Consider the following 22,832-nt stretch of genomic DNA (forward strand, 5'->3'; position numbering starts at 1 on the left):
AAATACCGGGATGAAGATGAATTTTTACGTCAAACAGTCTAAACTAAAGAAAAACAAAAATTACAAATTTAGAGGAAGATTTGTGTAACTGTCTACCATATTCACTGTTATATTATTGGTTTCAAAATCTTCAGGTGATTTGAATGAGATTCGACTGCAACACTTTCTGTCTCATGTCAGCTTTGCCCAAGTGGTAGTTGTCTTGGTTATGATGTAGACTGATTTTGCGAAATTTTATATATTGCGAAATTATTTTCTCAACTGTGAACACTCACATCAACAAGGTCGACATCTGACGCTTAGGCATTGATTGGAATTGGAAGATATTAAGAGTAACTGAGGCTAGTAATAAGCATGGGCATTACACAATGCCCTGGCCTTCTTTTGAGGCAACATTTCTCATCCGAGCCGAAATTCCTCTTCTTCTTTGGGTGTAGTTTTCTCAGATTTCCTTGCATTACCATCAGGGTAGTTATGGGGAGGGGAAGCGAACAGTTTAATGTAAGTCCTTTGGTTGGAAGATGTTCCAGGAATAGTTCTTGGTCTTTATCAAACACCTTAGGAGAAGCTATTAATTAATCACTTTACAATCTTTACTTGGTTGGTTTAATTTGTATTGAACTCTTCCTATGATGCATATAACATACTATATTCTCTACTAGACGGTCTTTAAATTGGCTTAAGGATGGAATAGTAGTAGATTGACAGCCAATGTAAAACCATACTCAAAACATGAATGTATTAATCGAAGTTTAATGAATTATTGTAATTCTAGTGTGTTTGGATCAAGTATATAACTTCTTGTGGGCAAGAATTAATTCATTGTTAGAGTCATAAAACCCAAGCATAGTTTAGGTCCAAGCCCAATCGTTGATGTGCAAGCCAAGAATACTACTTGTATTGTAAATTAATCATGGTCATTGTATGATTATTTTAGGGTTTTCCCTATTATAAATATCCTATATATTGGCTTCATTGTAAGTATGAATTACGATTATATTGAAGAGTATCAAGGCTCTCCCTTTGTGGACAAAGACCATTAGATTGAACTATGTAAATCTTGTGTTTCTCTCTTCTCTCTATACTCTTTTTTCCATATTTCTAAAAAATCAAACAACCATGTTATGAGTTTCACCAATAACATATTTGTCTACTTAAAGAAAGAGGGCTAAAAAAGGGTACAAAGAATAAATCACAGTATTCTTGTGAATTGACATCAATGTGTTTTTTTTTTCTTCTTGTTTGCTAACTTTGGGGGGTTTTTTTTAACTTCGATAAGAAAAGGCCTAGAATAAAATGAAAACTTGGTCCTTTAGCTAACAATTTTTTAAAAAACAGTTTAAATTAAAAAAAAAAAAAACTTATATCAAATCACTCAAACAGGATTGCCTTTAGGCATAAAAGAAAAGAAAAGAAAAAAACTAAATCAAATTAAACAAACTGTGGACTTGCATACTTAGTCCCTCATGTTTGAGACTATTTTTTAGACGCTATAATTAAAATGTTTCATATCATTTTAATATCACCAACTTTGCCTGCTCTTATCAATTGGGGTTAGGACTTTTATTAATTTTCCTTTTAACAAAGTTGCTTGTATAATTAAAATGTTTGAGGCATGGCAGATTTTATCAATTGGATTATAAATTTTATTATTCATACAATTTCAGGCACAGTTGGTGATAGGACAATTTTTATATAGTTCATTATATTTTCCAATTAAATAAATGCATACAATATATCTACAGGCGTGCATTTCATCAATCATTTATATTTTTTTTTTTTTGAAAAAAAAACATAAAAATAACTTATATGGTTATTTATATAAATTTGATATAAGAAACCATTTTTTGTTGTACTTATCATCCAAATAATATTAAAAATAAAGATAAGCATAGAAATACACCTAAAAATAAATATAAACATAACAAATTATATTATTACTATAATAATTATTATTATTGTTATTAGTAATGGATTTATATATGAAGAGAGTGGATATGAAAATGCCACCAATAAACATAGCCTTATCACTAACTATACATGAAATTGTATGAATAATAAAAACTGCAATCCAATTAATAATGTAGCCGTGCCTCTATCTAAAGCCCTTTAAGTCAAAGTTCATAATCCATGGAAAGGTTCTTAGGCTAGGTGAATAAACCAGCATGTACTTAACAACAAGACATTCAATAGTCCATCCATATTGGAAAACCCTAGGTCATAAAATATTTTTCGATCATCCATGCAAAAAAAATGACTTGCTTTGAATGAATTTTCTCAGCATGTGGATTGAGATTCACATTGCACAACAAATTAGCATAAATTGTAGCCTACATTGTTCGTGGATCTTTAAATATACAAGGAGTACATAATCAGGCTTTTGCAACCTAGTTTGTCAATTAATACCCCATTGATAAATGGACCTAAGAAATACAACATTTTAAAAATTAACTCAACCTTCCAATCCATCTCAATTAGGGGCTTTGCATAAATTATCTCATTCCTTCCAATTTCTTGTTGGACGATTTGGACAATTAGACCACAAAAAAAAAAAAAAAAAAAAAAAGGCATTCATAACAACATGTCTTTCCATCTCTTAAAGAACTTCGTGCAGTAACTATACGACCATACCATTGTTGTCTCAATAGGAAGAATATTGTATCTTAGATTCTAAAATTCTCTATAGACTTCATCGGCAGAAAGAAGTTATTTCCATAACATCCCTAATTTCATCTTCCTTGTCCTGGTAAAAGAAATTAATAAAAAAAAATGTAAACCATTGCAAACCCATTTAAAATGATTTATCTCATTCTACCTCAAGTCTGTTTGAATCTACTCCTAAGCTAAGTTTATATTTAGTTGGTTTATAGGAATATCAAAGAAAATTTATGATATCATATTTACGTTATTAAAGTATGATGTGGTCAATTAAACACTCAGTGAAATAGTAATATCATACAAATTGAATTTTATTATAATATTAACATATTTTGCCATAAAATATGTATATTTAAATGTTCATATATATTTTCAAATGTAAAAAACATCTGGTTAAAAAATAATTTCTTCCTCAACCTGGGTCATATTGTGGAGTTGTTAAACATTTCCAACTTGTTTAAAAACAAAATGTTTCCTCTCTTTGCTCTATCATGCTCGTGCTTAAAGCCAGCACGTATTTATAAAAAAATTAATTCATTTTTTATGTTTAATTGGCTTGAGTTTTATGAAGGTTGGCCATTTAACAAAGCTAATTCAAATAAAACAAATAGGACTTTAGCCAATTTATATTTTGAAGAAGAGTGCAATGAATGCGAGGTGGAAAATTAAATGAAAAAAATATTTCTTTCCTATATAATTTTTTTTTTAATTTATATATATATATATATATATATATAATAGATATATATAACCGTATAAACTACTTACACACATGTAGGCACAGACACACACACACAAATATATATATATATATATATATATATATATATATATATATATATATATATATATATATATATATATGTATGTATGTATGTATGTATGAAATTAGTGCACATATATGAATAATTAATATATGATATACTCCACTAAGAAATTCAATGAACTAAAAAGCTCACATAAATTCAAACATTATTGAGGTGGAAGCTTAAATAAAAGTCTCATGAAATGTGACACTAGGCAAAACCTATTGCTCTACAGGCGTGCATTGCATTAATCATTTATATAATCTTTTGTTTAAAAAAAATACTGTAACTTATATGGTTATTTATACAAATTTGATATAAGAAACCTTATATGGTGTAGTTATTTTCCAAATAAAAAATAAAGATAAACATAGAAATACACCTAAACCTAAATATAAACATAACAAATTATATTACATAATTATAATTATTATGAGAAATTACACTTTACTCCTTAAAATATACTCCATGTTACACTTACCCCCTAAACTATGTGATTGCATACTTAACTCCCCTGAACATTATCCCCTGCACACTTTGCACCCACCATTAGCAAACTGTTAATTTAGATGGAATTTAGAGTCATGTGACCTTCACATGACAACTCCAATAATGAAAATGACTGAATTACTCCCATTTTAATTTCTATAAACATCACAAGATCCTCATGTGTTCTCTCTAAAGTCTTCCCTCACGTATAATATTTTGTTCATCTACTTCTCAGTCTTACTCTGTCCATACTCTAGTCAGTTTTTGCCTTAGTCCCAGATCAAGTCCCAAAAACACCCTAAGACACATAAAGACACAGCAAAAAAGTGCCACACGTAACACAATACAATACTCATCAAAAAACAATTGTGCATACAACTATACAAGCAATATTCTATACTATGATAGCATGTGGGGACGAATTGAACACAATATTCCAGCCTACAACTAACTTTGTCAACAGAAGTTAATAAATCTACCCAAAACAATTCACCACGCATCCACACCACATAAATTGTTATCACCCAATATACTAAAATAATATTCATTTTACATAGAATTCTAATGGTTCGTGTTTTTCAATTTGGTATAACTTTGGTCTTTAAGGTTTTTTGGGGTTGGGTCTAAGTGGAAACGAAAGACTGAGAGGGACTGAGGAATTGATGAGAATTGAGAAGCTTTCCTTTGTAGTTGATGAAAGAGAGAGACTTGGACTGTGGGAGTGAAGCTAGAGACGATGAGGAAGAAGAGGGTAAAACAGAGAAGGAACCAGATCAGTTTATAAGCCAGGGCAATTCAATCTTTTTTATTATTACAGTTGTCATGTGCAACTCACGTTACTATAAATTCCATCTAAATTAACAGCTAACTAACAATGAGATGTTCTATCTTTTCAGTCAAAAAAAAAAAAAACCTAACGATGGGATGCAAAGTATGCAAGGGATAGCAGTTGAGAGGAGTTAAGTGTACAATCGCAGAGTTTAGGCGGTAAGTGTAACATGAGATATAGTTTAAGGGAGTAAAATGTAATTTTTTCTAAAATTTAAAGATAAACCTACCATTTAAACAAATAAGAATGAAAGATGTTTGAACTTTGGAGTGTAAATATGTATAGTTCTATATGCCCCCTCTAAGGTTCTTCAAATATAAGTTTTTGAAGTGATATTCATGTGATTATGTCTATGAGTTTGAATTTGGTGGACTTATTTGATGAGTTTGTTTATGATTTTTATAAATTGTGGACATTTAAGGTTTATTTATGATGAAAATTTGAGGTTTTGGATTTCTAATATGAAATAGCTGGTAAATCTAATTTTTATTGTAATTAAGTTTATTTTAGAGTAAGTTGAGGATTTAGATTAGCTTTATCATGGTGGATATAGTGATATATCTTGTTTCATGGGTTCCTCTAGAATATGTTGCGTAAATCATATGGGAGCAAACTTTTAAGGTGTTGGGAGTCTTGGGACTTTATTACAAAGGAGTGGATAGGATGGACCCCCAAATTTTTATTATTATTATTTTTTAATATTGAGGTTTGCCTAATAATCATGATGTGGGCTTTATAACTCATGGACCTCACTTCATGTTATTATGGGCCTCTTAACCTGGATTGACTTCTACTTCATAAATTGAGTTTATGACTCGTGTCTTCTTTTGCCTCACAAACTGGGCTTACTGCCTATGTTCCTCCATACTTTATGGAGTGGGGCTTATGAGTTATGAGTTATGACCCACATTGAACGGGTTCACCGCTCACGTTTTCTTTCTACACGAATTGAGCCTAGCAATCCAGTTGGGCTAGTTAGGCAACAAATCTATAGAGCCCATCAACATTCTTGCAAGCCCAAGCTCTTTATTGTACAAGTACAGCCCAAATCAGTTAACAAGCATCAAGCTAAACCGCTTGATTGGCTATGAAGAATATGTCTATTACAATGAAGTGTTTGCTTACTGATGTGGCTAAGCCCTCGTGTGTTTTTCATGCAGTCATTTAACTATTGGGGTTGTGGACAAATGTTTTATTAACCAAAACACAATAATTTCGTTGAGCTAAGGGTGCTTCTATTTTCTTATTCTTAGACTGTATTTAAAATTCAACATGCAATGAAACTACCATTCACCCAAATTTGTACAGTGCAAGCCTAAATTTGTATTCATTCCCATGTGAAATAAGGTTACAAGAGCAAATACATATACAAGTAGGGCAAACTTTAAGGAAAAGCCAATCAAAGTACAAAAGTAGACATTGGAAGAGAATTTGAAGTCTAGTGAAAGTCTATATATAGTAGGCTTCATCATCTCTACCCAAACTTTTATTTTAAGATAATAACTTATATGATCTCTCTATTGCAGACACACTTGTGGGTTGATGCATCTTCATCACCTACACTTCTCTTAGAGGGGTCTTTGTCTTTCTTTTCGTTTTCCCAAACATACATAAGAAATTTCTGAAAACGTTCATATATAGAGCTTTGACCACGAGGCCCAACTACACTTGAGAACTTGCACGCCAATGTTATGAAATGTACTATGAGAGCAAGTAGGCATGCAAACCCACAAAGGACAAAGAGACCCTGAAAGCTTTTAAGCTGAAGCTGGTCCACTTCTGTAGTTGTGCCTTGCGTAGTGCAAGCACTTCTCATAAGCCATTTGTCATGAATTCTCTGGAGGTCACCATTCTCTGACAGTTTTAAAATGGCACTTGACATGTCAATTGCTAAAGGTGAGTCCCGTGGAAAGGCCTGATGATCAATGAAGAATATAACCATGTTATTATAAGCCAGCAGCCACTAGCTACCATTAACAAACACACACACACACACACACCCTTTTGGTTGGTTAATTCATGATGCTAGGAACGTTAACATAGAGAATGATATACACAAAGTTTATGCTCAAATAATGCTGACTCAACATGTTAGGATTTCAAGTAAGCATGCATGTTGGTCAAATTTTGAAGATCGTTAAAATCTTTTAGGACATTTTAAAGTTAATACTCCCCAAATTCTCTTTCTTACATGAAAATAATGAATTGATAAGATACTTCAATATTCGTCGTTTGTTTTTGTTAGAATTTATGTTGTGATTATGAGTGAGATTGATAAGAGATAGAGATAGAAAGCGAAAATAAAATTAACTTCATTCGGACTAACGATTTACACCTACGTGAACGTCTACATATGTACTATATTGAATCGGGTGTTACAGTAAGTACATTAAGGGTTTATATAAATAGACTAACTTTAGGCTAAGTAGAGAAACTATTTATAGACTAACCATTAGTATAAGTTAGGATGTGTAGTACAATAGTACAAGTACATCATCCCTCTGCAAATTAAGGTGTAAAGTTGTGATTTTCAACTATGTTTTTGTTGGCTTTAATTCCATATCAAATTTGGTTGTATTTTGTTCAATCATCTCTGTATGTTTGTTGGATTTAATGTAAAAGTTGAGTGTGAGAGTTTGGTAAAAAATTGTGAAGACAATGAATTTCGCGATTGGCTCATGAGTTGTGTTTGCCTCATTTCTTTACCCACACTATATAAGTCCATATTAGCCACGAAATTGTAAGGAGATTTTCAAAAAGAAAACCCTAGCAATACATTTGAGAGTTAGAGATTATAAACTGACAATCATCTATACAATTTCTCTTAATTTTCCTCTACTCTTACCACTTCAATTACAAATTATTGAGAGGTTCTTAGCCCAAATATTCACTTCACCCAATCTGAGTGTTGAGAGAATTTTTGGTGCATATGAGAAGTATTGGAAGAAACCATTGATTGGCGGATGCAATTTGGAGCTAATTGCAAGATCTAGATAACTAGTGAAGACAACACTCGATGAAGTCTGCTGGGAGCTAGAACTCCAAGGATTCAAATACATTGGGTAAATTAGGTCTGGAGAGTCTTTTAAATATCCTTGTACTCCAACTTTATTCATTAATTAATCATTTTGGTTTGGAGGGTCGCAGAAAGGTTTTTCACCAAGTACTTCGGTTTCTTCTTCGATAACACGTTTTAGTATTATCTCGTTGTTTGCATCTTTCTTCCCTTACTCTTTATGCTTTATACTTATTGTCTATTGTATATGCATATGCTTTAGAGTAGTTCTGGCCTCATTGCGTTACATATTATGTACTTAGTTAAGTGGGGTAAAAGCAATCTAGCCGTAAGTTTAAAATTAGAGGTCTAAACAACCAATAGTGTCTTACACTATTTGAGCTTTGATAAGGGAAAAGCTTGAGAACACTTACTCTTATTGTGTAGTAGAGCAAGCAAGACAAAATCAGTTGTAGTTCAAATTGGGTTTGACATGAAGTGGAACGTTTGAGATAATTGTTAACATTAGCGGAGGAATGGTGGCTCGAGGATGATATAAAGATGTTGATGATAGTGGCAATTGAAGATGAACGGTACTCAGAGGATTACAACACTAATAATAAGAGGAAAGGGGCCATTTTTCAAGAAGGCAGAATTCGATCATTATATTAGTTATTAATACACATTATTATGATTATATTTATATATGAACCTATTTTACCAATTGAAGGAAATATAATAGTGTTAAGATTCTAATGGAATATGTAAATTTAGGAAATTTTATAGAGAATCTTTGATTTATAGAATTTAAAGTTTTTTTTGAGAATTTTTATAGAATTTAAAGTTGATTATATAAAAATAAAATATACAGATTAATTATATGAAAATATTGTGAGTTTCCAAAAGTTTGTGTATAAGAAATTTTCTAATAGAAGTAAACTAAAATTAAAAGATTTTGGTTTTATATAGATGGAAAAAGTTTGGCTCCAAACATGTTGGAGTTATTTTTTCCAACCAAATATGTGACAAATTATAAAACTATCTATGCATATTATTTAAAGAATTTATATGCCTCATTGAAAAAGTCATATGACTAAAATTACAAATGAATAATCTCTTCAACTGCCACATAATATATTAGAACAATATAGCTGCAAACATGTTTAGAGTCACTTTAGACTATTTAGACTGTAGATAGTAAATTATAGATGCACAATATGAAAGACAAAGTTTGGTTCTAAACATATTACAAATAAAAAGATGATATTTATTGTCTTTGTCATATGCTATGGACATAACCCACTTAAATCAACCAACCAAATGAGTCATGTGCATTGTTTATGATAAGACATATGTCATCTTTTTATTGGTAATCAATGCCTAAGACTCCAAACATATTTGGAACTAAACATTTTTCACAAGAAGCCTAACATGAATTCCAAAAGCAAGTAGTAGTGCAGTACTAGGAAGTGCAGTGTCATTGATAAAAGAGATACTTACAAATCCCCAACCAGCTTTGGTGAACTCTTGACCTACAATACTGAATTCACAACGAGTTGAAAGGAAGAGTTCTACGTACGCATGGTCATCAACAACAGCAACAACACCACCCCTTTGTGGACCGTCGTTTAAGGCTTTGGCATAATCTTCGGCAGAGTTAAGAGGAACAAGTCTGGACTCATGAATACCAAGTTCCTCAACTAAATAACTTCTGGCATATGAACCTTGTTGGTAGCCAATGGGATCATTGCTGTTAATTAGAGTTTCAATGCCTTTAATGGGAGAAGAAAGTTGTTGCACTGTAAGAATTGAGGTCAAACTTGCAGTGTAGCTTGAGTTTATTATAAGAACAACAAATAACCATATAATTAGCACAAAACGAGTAGGGTTGCTTTTTGTTTCTTCCTCTACAAAAAACAAAAAAAAAAAAAAAAAAAGGAAAAGAGGTTACTTGATAAGTGAAACACATACCATGCATTGCTATACCTATGATGACCATAAGAAAATACAAGTAAATTAGAGTCAATTCACTTACTATGAGCATAAAACAATGTTGAAAAGCTAAACCTGCAGAATCAAAGGAATGTAGGTGATTGGAGGTTTCGACTAAGAAGATGCAATCTAAACATGATTTATTCATCAAATAGACATATTATAAGAAAGAAGGAAATTCACAACACAAAAGACTCTCCTACAAATTAATATTTCACATTTATGAATAGTTTGATCTCTATAGCAAAGGGTAGCAAGAAGTTTTCTACTTTCCCTAAATCAGAAAGAATCAGCCATATACATTGTCACAATCTAATAAAAAAATATTGTAACTAGTGCACAAAATTCCTATTATATTGAGGCCTGAGAAAGGTGATTGATAAGAAACTTTATTACCAATTCTTTAAATAAAATAAATTATAGGAGAGGTTGATTCCTAGACTCAAGCTCGCCTCTTTCAGTGGAAGGCCTTGACCATCGCACCAAAGTCCAACCTAGCTCCATTGTTACAATATTATGTCAACAACAAAATTACATAAAAAGAAACTTCCAATCAATTTAATGTTGAGTTGTTTACGCTAATAAAAAAGTAAAACTAGTAGGATGAAACTTATCTTGATTATTTTGCACTAAGCATAGAGTGACAAAAGGTATTTATACATTTAACTCATGGCCATGATATGTTTAATTCCTCACCATAGAACAGTTGAAAATTGTTTATCGGGGGTACCCTGGAAATGAATATTATTTTTATGCTCCAAAAACCAAATAACTGCTCCCACAATAAGGAAAGAGATCGCTGTGACAAGCCACATCATTGGAGTGAATGGCCTCAAAAATGCCCAGGCATTGGAATTCAACTTCTTAACTGAGGCCACTACTACTAGCCCCGACTCGATATATGGTTGTGTAAAATCCACCATTCTTGTTCGATCAGTTGTGATTGCAATGTCACCTATTGCTGCATCAAAGACCTATATGGAAGAAGAAAATTTTAGAACAGAAAAATGGTCAAAATATTCTCTTGTCCTTGAAAAATAGTATATGTTCTATTTCATTTCTAAAAATTTAAAATGTCACGCATTTCATCCTTTCGTCTATTTTTGTGTTTCTATTGTATATTTTAGGGATGAAAATAATGCGTATATTATATTTTAGGGTTAAGAAAGATATAGTTTAGGTTCTTCTTTTGTCCCTAAAATATCATCCATGTTTGATGAATTGTAGAAATTTTAAACTTTAAGGATGAGGAAAGAACCTAAACTATATTTTAAGGAGAAAAAGAATATTATGGCCTTAGAAAATCAATGAAAACTTCACAAAGTTCTGAAAAAAAAAATTTGTTTGTAGTACTTACACCCGTCGTGATCAAACGCACAAGCTCAGTGCAACTTGGGTTATTACGACCATCCCCAAATGGAACTAATTTATATGGGACAGCGTATGGCAATAAACTCAATGCAGCAGTAAATACATCAATGCAGTATCCTTTGAAAATGTCAGTGCCTTCTGCTTGTGACACAAATTCACGATAACTAACTCGTGTTGGGACTCCAATTCTCAATTGCCTTCCATTTTTCGGAAAAGCCCACCCTCGAGGAAGTTGTGTAGTTTGTCCTGGCCAAATTACACTATATAGTCTCTGATTTGCACTGGAACGATTAGGAGGCCTTGTGTAAAGCACTTCTGGAGGCAAAACTGATAAGCCGGAATAATTAGTCCAATAACCTACCCTTCTAAACCCTGTGCCAATGACATTGATGACTTCAAATGCAGGATTAATGAAGTCCTTATCGGGGGTAAACTTAATTGGTCCTGTTACACCACTCATATTGACCTGTAAAATGCTCTTAAGCAACAAATTCCCTCCATTAAAGATGTTTAAAGCATCAAGTCTCAGACTCCCTCCGCGGAGCTCAGTTAACCTCGAATCATTTGAGAATGAAATAACTCCACCCTGATTGAAAAATGCATCAATTGCATGAGCAAGCAGCCAAACTGTGTCATAGGCATATAGACCATAAGTATTTAGCCCAAAAGAGACATTTGCACTTTTTTCCTTGGTCAAGTTGTTCCATTTGGAAACAAATTTTCTTTTGAGTTTTGAATCTGGTGCATACATTCGCAATGTAATAACTCCTTGAAAATCATCCATTACATCTGAAGCCAGGGGAGAATCAGTATCCAATATGGTAGAGAGCCAGTTAGTAGCTATCCACACAAACCCAGATTCCATCATTCCAAGATACTTTGCTAAATTAAGCACCATCGAACCTGGACCATCATAAGTGTGAACAATAATTATCCGAGACTCTATTAGAGAAACCTGTTACAATACCAAAAAAAAATGATTAAATTCAAACATTCTTAATAGTTTAAACTTCTAGAATAATAAGTAATTTATCCTATAATAGCAAAGCTAGTATTCCTAATTTCAAATTATGTCTCTACTCTCTCATTTAAAAGGTTAAAAATTTTATGCGTTGGGTCCTATTTATTAAGAGGGTGGGTTAGCCAAATAGTTAAATGATTATATCCATCCATTCCTAACAAGTTAAACTTTTGTTGATTAGTAATCTATTATAACCTTAATCAACACATCAGTGATGTCATCCCGGGTCGCTTCAGAGGGCATGGGTGCTTTGTATGAGATCTTACATCGTTTCTCAGCAAGCTTATCCCCTAATGCAACAATCCCATTTCTGCCATAATCATCGTCAACATAGAGCGCAATCACCTCTTTCCATCCATAGTAGTCTACAATTTCTGCTACTGCAGCCATCTGAAAAAGATCATTTTGGGAAGTTCTAACAAAGAATGGGAACTGAAGTGAAGACAACGTTGGGTCTGTTGCTGAATATGACAATAGAGGAACTTGGAGCTCATTTGAAATTTGAGAAATTACATGAGCTGTTACAGAATTTAAGGGGCCAATTATGGCCACTGTGTCTTTCTCCATGAACTGTAAAGCTGTTATGATAAATTAGAGAAAGAAAATTCACAATCGATTGGTGATTCGAGGTAACCTACCTTAAGAGAATATGACAAGTGAACAAACAAACAAGAGTTATAAACAAATAACTTACTCTCAACAATGCCCAAAAATCCGTTGTAATTGGAGTCTTGCATTGTAAGTTGGATCTTAGTTCCAGCAAGAACAGTTGGATCAGAATTCACATCTTCAATTGCAGCTTCTATTGCTACCTTTGCAACCTTTCCAATAATAGACTTGTAAGCGAGAATAGCCCCAACGTTGACAACACTAGGCCTTGTAGAGATATTTGTAACCACCCCATTTGAGAAAATCTCATGGCAAAAAACTACTAACACCATAAGCCAAACTCTAGTCATGGTAAATTATTTGACACAAACCCTAATTCTCACCTTTTTCTGCAAAGAACACAAACCTACACCATCAAGAAATGAAGTATACAAATTAAAATAAAATATTAATAAGTATCTAAAAAAATGAGAGAGAGAGAGCATAGAGAATTAATATGGTTTGATCTGAGTGGCCTACATCAATCTCAAAAGGCCCAAATAACCACTATTTTACTATTGATCCCTATATGTTACAATGAACTCAATGAAGAGTGCATATATAGTAGACTAACCTTGGAGTAAGCCTAAGGTTAGAGTAATATAATTTCAACTATTTATATAATAAGGATTATGATTCTTAGTACAATTTGGACTAGGATACAATATACTTGAATCTTGACTATATCTCTAACAATTCTTTAAACTCTAGGTAGTAGAAGATTGATGACAAACTGAGTTTAAAAAGGAAAGTGTGACCAAGTGGAGTGAAAATGATGAATTTGTAATTTAAGAAGCAATTGAATGATGAATCTAAGAACATGAAGCAGAGTGGTTATAAAGGGAAAAATATAACTAAGTTTCTCAATTAAATTGAAATATGTGGCCTATTATTTTATTGGTCAATACACTTCTTTTGTGTATAAATTATTACAACTTTTAAGGCTATATACTTGAATTAAATTGAAAAGTGTAAGCTAGAGTACCTATAAAATGATATCTAAATTTTATTCATATATAAAATACGGAATATTTTCACATGTATTTGATTGTCCTCGTTAAGAAGGAATTGAACAGGTCACACTACCTTATAGAGTAGCAAAAACTAATTAGCAAATACATCTATAATTAAAAATGAAAAAGTTAACAGATATCCTAAGAGTATTAGTTTAAGAAATACTTTTAGAAATTTTTTATGGAAAAATAAAAAAAGTAATTGATTTTTTAAAACAAATATTTATATTTCTCATAAAAGTGATATTAAAATTTTCTTAAAATGATCTATTAACAAATGTCCTACAAACACCTGTTAACCGAACTCAATTAAAAATTATGCGACCCCCTAAAAAAATGAGTCGATTGACAAAAAAAATAAACCACTCAACCTTATCCAATTCACTTCAACTCTTGTTAACCAGACCCATAAAACCTATGCACACTTAAGCTAAAAATTATAACCTCTAAAAAGTAGCAAATTAAATAAACGATTATTGAATGTCTAGATGAAAAAATAATGTACAGACAAAACAAAAACAAAAATGAAAGCGTTGACAAAAACTAACAAGACCAAAGAAGTCAATCTCACACTAGAAACCATTTCAATTTGAGGGAGGAGAACAACATATATCAATACTAATTAATACCGATGTATTGTTTTAGGATTACTACTCCATACATAAATATAGTTGATACGGTACTGTTATAGTGTTGACTACCTTAAACCCGACCCAAACCACCAAAAAAAAAAATCCTTTTAGTTAAAAGTTTGAAAATCAATACCAAGTACATAACTGTGGGATCACAAAAAGTATTGATTTTACAGAAAGTAAAAGGGATAAGAGAAATCTGGAGAAATTTGATTCGACTTGCGAGGGAAAAAGAATTAAACTTACGCAGAAGCTTTAGCAATTAGCAGCCATTGTTTTTTACCTACAACAGCTAGCAAACCCAACAACTAGATCACTTTAACTATGTTTATGAAAGAGCTTATGTTCGGAGATCAAGATCAAGTGCAAGTTAATGAGCTCATGGTTATACATTTGATTAATAATGTGCAAAAAATATAGTAAAATATCTTTGTCATTAATTTAATATTTTGGGAAATATCTCTCACTATACTTAATGTACGCGTAATGCCCACATAAAAGCGAATAAGACAAAGAAAGAGTTGAATAAGTAATCTCTCCCTACTAGGACTCCCTCTCTCTCGTCTTCTTTAGTCGAGTCTTTCCTCCCTTTTGTCTGCCATCAGGGTTCTCCTAGGGCTCATCTCTCATTCTCTCCCAACACTGCCATGGATCACACAATGGTGGAGAGACTGCTCAATCTCCTCCTCACAAAGGAGGAAGAAAAAGAAATCCCTATTAAATCGATATGCAAATCAGACTTGTTAGAAGAATGCTCCCTTAGCCTCTTCGGTCGTCTATTGGCAGACAGAGATCAAAATCAAAGGGTGCTGAAGAACACGCTGCGGTCAGCGTCGAAGATACGCCCAGACTTACAGATCGTGGATGTGGGAAATAATATTTTGCAGTTCAGATTCAGTTCTGAGTATCAAATGAAGTGGGTTGAACAGAACGGGCCATGGAAGGTACGAATGTTGGCACCTTCTAGCTTTTTTAAATAATCAATTACAACTCCCATGGCTACGCTTGGGAGACTTCAATGGAATATTATCTAATACTGAAAAGTCAAAGGGAGCTATCCGATCTTAACAGCAAATGGATGGATTTAGAAAGGTGGTTGACTACTATACTTTCCAGGATTTGGGCTATTGTGGCTTTGACTTTACATGGTGTAACATGCAAGGAGGAGATAACATAATATACTTAAGATTAGATAGAGCTTTCACCAACTTAGAGTGGACTGAAAAGTTTGGAGGAATGAAAGTGCATCATTTGGTCGATTCAACATCCGATCATAGTGCCCTGCTTGTATCTGATTCAGCAATCCAAAATCAAACCCAAGCAAAGCACTTCCACTTCGAAGCAATGTGGACAAAAAATGCAGAATGTAAAGCCATTATTGAAAATTCTTGGGGGATGGAGTTTGATCTCAACACTCCAGATGAAGTTATGGCTAATCTTAGTAGCTGTGCTGCAGAGTTAACGAATTGGAGTTCTAAAGTGTTTAGGCAGATTCCAAAGAAGATTCAAGCAAAAAGAAATGCATTGAATTCCCTGACCTTACAAGATAAGGATGGAGCCTTAAGCACCAAGATCAATTGCATAAGAAGAGAAATCAATGACCTCCTTAATGATAAGAAGATTTACTGGGGACAAAGGGCCAAAGCACACTGGCTTAAGGAAGGCAATAAGAATACCAGGTTCTTCCATGCCCAAGCTTTAGAGCGGCGTAAGCAAAGCACTATAATGGGGATTTGGGATAGCCAAGGCAGATGGTATGATAAAAAAGATAATATAGCTTAAGCTGCCAATGATTACTTTGAGAATATTTACACAACGGCCTCCCCAACACTAGTAGATGAGGTAATTACTGCAATTCCTACACAGGTTACCGAAGACATGAATGAAAGCCTAAACAAGAACTTCACCAGAAAGGAGGTTGCCATTGCCCTCAAACAGATACACCCCACAAGGCACTTGTCCCCGATGGTATGTCTGCCATTTTTTACCAAAAATATTGGAACATTGTGGGATGTAGCATTACTAATATGGTTTTAAATTTTCTCAATGGTAATATGCCTATGGCAAGGCTCAACAAAACCAACATTACTCTCAACCCAAAGATTAATAACCCCAAAAAGATGGCTAATTTTCGGCCCATAAGCTCGTGTAACGTAGTACATAAGCTCATATAAAAAACTATTGCAAATAGATTTAAGGCTCTTTTTCCTCACATCATCTCAGAGAACCAAAGTGCTTTCACTTCTGACTAGCTAATTACCAACAATGTGCTTGTGGCTTTTGAGTTAATGCACTTTCTAAATTATAAAAATGCAAGGAAGGATGGCTATATGACTACCAAACTCGATATGAGTAAGGCAGTTGACAGAGTCGAGTGGTGCTTTATTCAAGGGGTTATGGAGAAACTGGGTTTCAGCACTAAGTGGGTAAATCTTGTAATGAGGTGCATTACTTTGGTCTTATATTCAGTTATAATAAATGATGCTACTTGTGGAAACATTATCCCTACCCGAGGACTTCGGCAAGGGGGCCTTCTCTCCCCAACTCTCTTCCTTATTTGTACTAATGGGCTCTCTGCACCCATCCATGAAGTAGCCCAAAACCAGCACTTGATAGGCATTTCTATATGTAAGGGCTGCCCAAGAGTCACCCACCTTCTCTTTGTAAATGACAGCATTCTCTTCTACAAAGCTAGTGCAGGTGAAAGTCAAGAGCTGAAGCAAATCCTTCAAAAATATGAGGCAGCCTCAGGTCAGAAAATTAACACCGACAAGTCCTCAGTTTTCTTCAATCCCAATACATCACAAGAAGTCAAGGATGAGATCTTTGCTACCTTAGGACCTATGCAAGACACTAGACACACAAGATACCTAAGCCTTCCATCCTTCATTGGAAGATCAAAGAAGCAGGTTTCTTTTATCCTAAAAGAGAGAATTGGGCAGAAGCTAGACATCTGGAAGGGCAAACTTCTCTCTATGGGAGGAAAAGAAATCCTCATAAAAGTGGTAGCACAATCAATCCCCACATACACAACGGGTTGCTTCCTTCTTCCCCAAAGCTTATGTGATGAAATAGAAAGCATGATGAGGAATTTCTGGTGAAGCCAAAGGCAACAAGAAACTAAAATGTGTTGGGTTAGCTGGAAAACAATGTGTAAGCAGAAAGCAAGTGGAGGCATGGGGTTCAAAAATTTGCAAGCTTTCAACAAAGCAATACTCGCTAAGCAGTTATGGCGAATCCTCTAAAACCCAAACTCTCTAGTGGCAAGGGTTATCAAATCTAGACACTTCCCTACCGAGGATATCCTGAATGCTAAACTTGGTAATTCCCCATCATACTCTTGGAGAAGCATCCATAGCAACCTTGATGTAATAAGAAAGGAAACTCGATGGAGAGCGGGCTATGGGAAATTAATCCACATTTGGGATGACAAATGGCTGCAAACCCCATCCACCTACAAGGTCATCTCGCCTCCAAATGCTAACCCCGATTCCCAATGGTCTCATCACTCATTGACCCAATGACAAAATGGTGGAAAGTGGACATAATAAGAGCAACCTTCCTCCCCTTTGAAGCTAATACAATTCTGAAGATTCCTTTAAGCCACAACCTTCCAGAAGACAAAATAATATGGTAAGGGAACAGCCGCAGAGATTTCACAGGCAAAAGTGTCTAGCATATAGCCCACAATCTACTGGAGACAAAAGATAAAAGAGAATGCTCTAACGAGGACCCTGGCAAACCGTTATGGAGAAAGCTCTGGCACCTCAAACCTGCCAGCAAAAATCAAAATTTTTGCTTGGAAAGCATGTGTCAATGGTCTCCCTACAATGGAAACCATTAACTGTAGGGAGATATCACAAGGTAAGGATTGCCATGTTTGTGGTAGTGAAGCTGAAAGCATAGACCATGCCCTTCTCAGCTACGTTTTCTCATCCTTGGTTTGGAGTCTATGGCTAGAAAACCCACTACGCACACAAGGTATCAAAAAGTCATTTCTAGATTCTACAATATTTATTCTGTCTCCCTCAACACTACAAGATTTGGAGCTTTTCTTTGCCATTGTATGGGCCATATGGTCCAACAGAAATAAGATTGTGCACAAGGATTGTGGTCTTTCTCCTCTTCAGGTGTGGCAAATGGCTAAAAATGTAGTGGATGACTTTGCAAGCTCTGCCAATTGGAACTTCAGCCCAATTAGAACCTCCCCATCCAATTGGGTTCCCTCCCCCCCCAGGAATCCACAAAATAAATGTAGATGGGGCAACATCAGAGCATGACAGATTTTCAAGTGTTAAAGTTATCATCAGAGACTGCAATGGTCAAGTTGTGGCTACTCTATGTAAGCCACTTCAAGCATGCTATTCTACAAAGCTAACAGAGGTCATTGCTTTAGAGCAAGGTGTTCTTCTAGCTTAGAAACTTCAGCTGCCTCAGGTCATCTTTGAATCAGATTCTCTAATTGTCATCCAAGCAATCAATGATAAGGCTACAGGGAACAACTATGGGCAACTCATTAGGGAATCCTTCAGGCCAGAGATTCATTTGAAACTTGCTTCTTCAAGCACTTAAACAGGAGCTTCAACTCAATGGCTCACAAGGTTGCCCAATATGCTCGAAGATCTAGAAAGCCATCACATCTGGAAAGGAGTTATGCCTTCTATTGTAGCTTCTTTTCTGCAATTTGATCTATTGTAACTTGCTATTTTTTGCCCTGCTTATGCAGGCTTCTCTAAATGACTCGTTATTTGGTTTAAAACCATTTATTCCCCTTTCAAAAAATAAATAAATAAATAAAAGAAAGAGACACTATTGGCTCCAATAACATGGCTAGTTATGTTATGACCTGAAAGATTTTTAAATTAAATGCACTTTCATGGCAATTTCCAAACTGGACTTTCTAGACTCAAGAGATTTGTGTCTGTGGTCTGCACCATGCTTTGCTAAAGTCCTGTTTTGAATACAATGGTAAGGGTACACATGTGCATTTAGTATAATTAGAATCACTAAGACCTCCTAAATTGGCTGAGCATTTTTGTTTTAGGCTATTTAGAGAGCCTATAGTCTATTGATGGAGAAATTGACCTAAAATTTAGAATCTATACAAAAAATAATAATAATAATAAAAGAACCAAGTATGGGGACCAAATTGATCGATAGGTAGAGATGAAATGGATAATATAGAGTAGCATTTGCATTGGCTGAACAATGATGATAGGCAACAAAAGACGAGAACTCTAGTTGCTGGACAATAACAAGGTCGGTATGGTGCGTAAGACTAGAGACAGTTAGGCATGTGGAAGACTCAGTATACATTTCTTCCCATGTAGAAAGTGCTTGGGGTTTAGAGGGAAAATGATCCAAAATGGAAGGTTAGTAACATATTGTAACTATCTCAAAATTCAATCCAATTAAATTCATGAAATAAGGGATATCACAACTGGGTTGTTTTGGTAAATAAATAAATAAAAACAAACGCAGATCATATCATATCTAAGCCTAGATAGAAGATGGCCCTTATAATTGGAAAGAACGCATGGTAGTGCATATGAGTTTCAAGGACGTTGTACTAAGAAAGGAATGCATTAGGATAGTTAGGCTTGGGGATTGGATGGAATTGCCCTTGATCTAACTTCACTAATCCCTGTAATTAATAGGGTGACAATAGCATCTAGCTTTAATACCATATTAAAGTAAGAAAAGTATTATGATGAATTAAATATATGTTAAAAAAAAATAAGAGAGAAAGAATGCACTAAATTTATATGGTATAACCTTTATGACCTACGGCTGCATCGAAAACCATTAGCCAAGTACATCTTTATTATTGAACTACATATATTACAATGAACATATTGAATGGCATATATTAATTAGATGATCATATATACACTACTAATTATGGATTAACTCTAATATATATATATATATATATATATATATATATATATATATTTATATATATAGCCAAAACTCAGAGAAAATCCAATTAGATTTTAATTGGATTTTCAATTTTGAACCACGTGTCCTATTTAATTTTTAATTTTGTGCCAAGTGAATTACTGAGAGTAAAAATTGAAAATTTCAAATCCAATTAGATTCTAAATTGAATTTCAATTGGAGTCCAATTTTTCACCACATGTCCAACTATGTTTCTAGTTTTTTTGGCAAATAAATTATTAGGCGTAAAAACCAAAAAGTATAAAAACAATTAAATTCTAAATCAAACACACACACATAGACACACACACATACATATAATGAGAAACTATTACATATTTTAAAAATGTACTGTTTAAAAAAGAGTGTAAGACAATACCATGTATAATTTAAACTTTTTCTAACAAAAAAAATTAAAATAAAATAATAAAAAAATGTATAATTTAAACCTTATAAGTGTAATTATTTTTAATTATACACATGCATATGCACAGAGCTACACACTAATTAATTAGTAGGTTCCCTTCAAAAAAAAAATTTAAGGTTAATAGGTTATTGGTATAGTTAGGACGGTGTACAGTTAAGATTAAAATTCCTTGTACAATTTTGACTGTGATAATAATACAATTTTGACGATATGTCTAACACTAAAAAAAGATATTTCAGATTTAAGAAGCACATGAATCTACGTCCAAGCATTACAAGTAAATGAATTATCAAATGACATGAAACAAAGACTGGTAATAAAACATGTTCACTTCGAAGTACCAAAATAAACAGTAATTGAATATTTAGATCGATCTAAAAATGATATACAAGGAAAAAAAAAACAAAAACAAAAACAAGCATAGAAGCTTTGACTAATTAGATGAGCTATGGCTTCTGTGATCAATAGCCAAAACCTTACAACACCGAAACCAAGAATAAGACATGGCAAAACAAGTACTACTTGTAAGGGAAAAAGAGTAAAACTTACACAGAAGCTTTAGCAGCCATCGTTTTGACCCACAGCAGCAACCCCAACAACTATAGACCTTTAACTATGTTTATGAAAGAGCTTGAGTTCAGAGATCAAGTATAAATTAATGAGCTTATGTTTATACACCTGGTACATAACAGTGTATGGGATTGGTAGTGATGGCCGACCAATGAGCTCATTTTATACACATGGTACAACTACAAACTACTTTACAATATTTTTACAAACTGTTAATATGACTAACTTTTACTGGTTATCATCTGAACTCATCATTAATATTATTTTTTTACTTATCAATAACTATTTATTACATTAACAATTTGTAAAATGTTGTAAGATAGTTTGTAACTCTAGCATTTTCCATATTTATATATGATGATTTTTTTCAAACATCAGCATTAAGTAGAATTAGTTAAAGAGATACATCATATGTCATTCTCCTGCGCACCTCATTACAGAGAAAACAAGGAGATAATTTATTTGACATTTATTATTTCGGGGCCATTTTTCTCTCTATACTATAAATGCACTTATAATGTCACATACAAGCAGCTAAGACAATGAAAGAGACGCTAGTGGCTCTCATAACATGTGACATTACTAGACTCTTTCAGGCTAATCAAGAATATTACAAATCTAGCTTAGTTGATGGTGTCTAGAATCAAACCCCTACTCCAAAAGCTTGATTTTCTCATGTCAGTCAGGCTTTCATCCCTGGTAGGTGGATTTGTGGATAACCAAGTAATGGTCCAAGAGGTGCTTCATAGTTTTAAAGTGAAAAAAGTAAAAGCGAGACAAATGGCTATCAAATTAGACTTGCAAAAGGCCTATGATAGAGTTAATTGGAATTTCCTCAAGGTGGCTAATTAATTGGTTCAATTCGGGTTGATGTCTTCATCAGTTGGAGTCTTGTGTGTGATCTCTTTTGAAGTCTTGATTAATTGTGTTAAGTCGGAACAATTTAAAACTGGTAGAAGATTAAGACAAGGAGACCCTCTATATGATAAAGGAGGGTTAAAATACTTAAGAATTGGTCGAAAAGCTAGGGTTAGAACAATGATTTGAAAGGTCAAATAAATGGGTGGGAAACAACGGAAAAAGAAGGATGGGATAGCTTGAAATTAATGGATTAAATGGGATAAATGTAGGATGTCAGGAGAGGTGAACAAAAGGAACAAGTGCAATGGCTAGGAGGAAAGAAAAAGGTATACGAGTTTACAACACGTCAATATCTAATTTATTTCTTGCCTTATAATAGTATCTACTATCACGAAAAATACTAAGACCACAATAAATTACATAACTTTTATCACATTTACCTTTCACAACTTGACAGATGGCAAATTGTGGCAAAAATTGTGTAATTTATTATGGTCCTACCATTGTTGCAATATTGTAACTTTGTAAGTTGTAACCCTTGAACAAGCTACTCTGATGGGCTTCCCCCTAAAAGAAATCA

At 33.6% G+C, this 22,832-nt stretch overlaps 2 protein-coding genes across 4 annotated transcripts; one reads left to right on the plus strand and one right to left on the minus strand.

Annotated features, from left to right (window-relative positions):
• Positions 1–6,081: 6,081 nt before the first annotated feature.
• On the minus strand, positions 6,082–21,479 carry LOC142630971 (glutamate receptor 3.6-like). 3 transcript variants are annotated; one of them, XM_075805030.1, is made up of 9 exons: positions 21,371–21,424; positions 12,856–13,176; positions 12,675–12,739; positions 12,357–12,551; positions 11,127–12,095; positions 10,466–10,743; positions 9,813–9,844; positions 9,278–9,684; positions 6,082–6,697 (listed from the first exon to the last, which is right to left on the minus strand). In XM_075805030.1, exons 2-9 carry the CDS (start codon positions 13,118–13,120, stop codon positions 6,287–6,289), a joined length of 2,622 nt encoding a protein of 873 aa, XP_075661145.1. In that variant the 5' UTR covers positions 13,121–13,176; positions 21,371–21,424; the 3' UTR covers positions 6,082–6,286. The 3 variants fall into 3 exon arrangements, with proteins under 3 accessions (XP_075661145.1, XP_075661144.1, XP_075661143.1); XM_075805029.1 differs by having other exon boundaries at positions 12,357–12,739; positions 12,856–13,159; positions 21,371–21,479; XM_075805028.1 differs by having other exon boundaries at positions 12,357–12,739.
• On the plus strand, positions 15,102–17,555 carry LOC142633021 (uncharacterized). The gene is made up of 3 exons (XM_075807310.1): positions 15,102–15,398; positions 15,526–16,208; positions 16,772–17,555. Exons 1-3 carry the CDS (start codon positions 15,102–15,104, stop codon positions 17,553–17,555), a joined length of 1,764 nt encoding a protein of 587 aa, XP_075663425.1.
• Positions 21,480–22,832: the final 1,353 nt, after the last annotated feature.

Source organism: Castanea sativa, chromosome 4, assembly GCF_040712315.1.
Source record: "Castanea sativa cultivar Marrone di Chiusa Pesio chromosome 4, ASM4071231v1".
Classification (NCBI taxonomy): Eukaryota; Viridiplantae; Streptophyta; class Magnoliopsida; order Fagales; family Fagaceae; genus Castanea; species Castanea sativa.

Coding starts and splice junctions, on each gene's coding strand:
- LOC142630971 (XM_075805029.1), bottom strand. CDS start 13,120: ATGACTAGAGTTTGGCTTATGGTGTTAGTAGTTTTTTGCCATGAGATT. Junction 12,740..12,855: donor ATTTTTGGGCATTGTTGAGA/GTAAGTTATTTG, acceptor TTATCATAACAG/CTTTACAGTTCATGGAGAAA. Junction 10,744..11,126: donor TGCGTTTGATCACGACGGGT/GTAAGTACTACA, acceptor TCTTCCATATAG/GTCTTTGATGCAGCAATAGG.
- LOC142633021 (XM_075807310.1), top strand. CDS start 15,102: ATGGATCACACAATGGTGGAGAGACTGCTCAATCTCCTCCTCACAAAG. Junction 15,399..15,525: donor AACAGAACGGGCCATGGAAG/GTACGAATGTTG, acceptor CGATCTTAACAG/CAAATGGATGGATTTAGAAA. Junction 16,209..16,771: donor TGGGATAGCCAAGGCAGATG/GTATGATAAAAA, acceptor TAAAAATGCAAG/GAAGGATGGCTATATGACTA.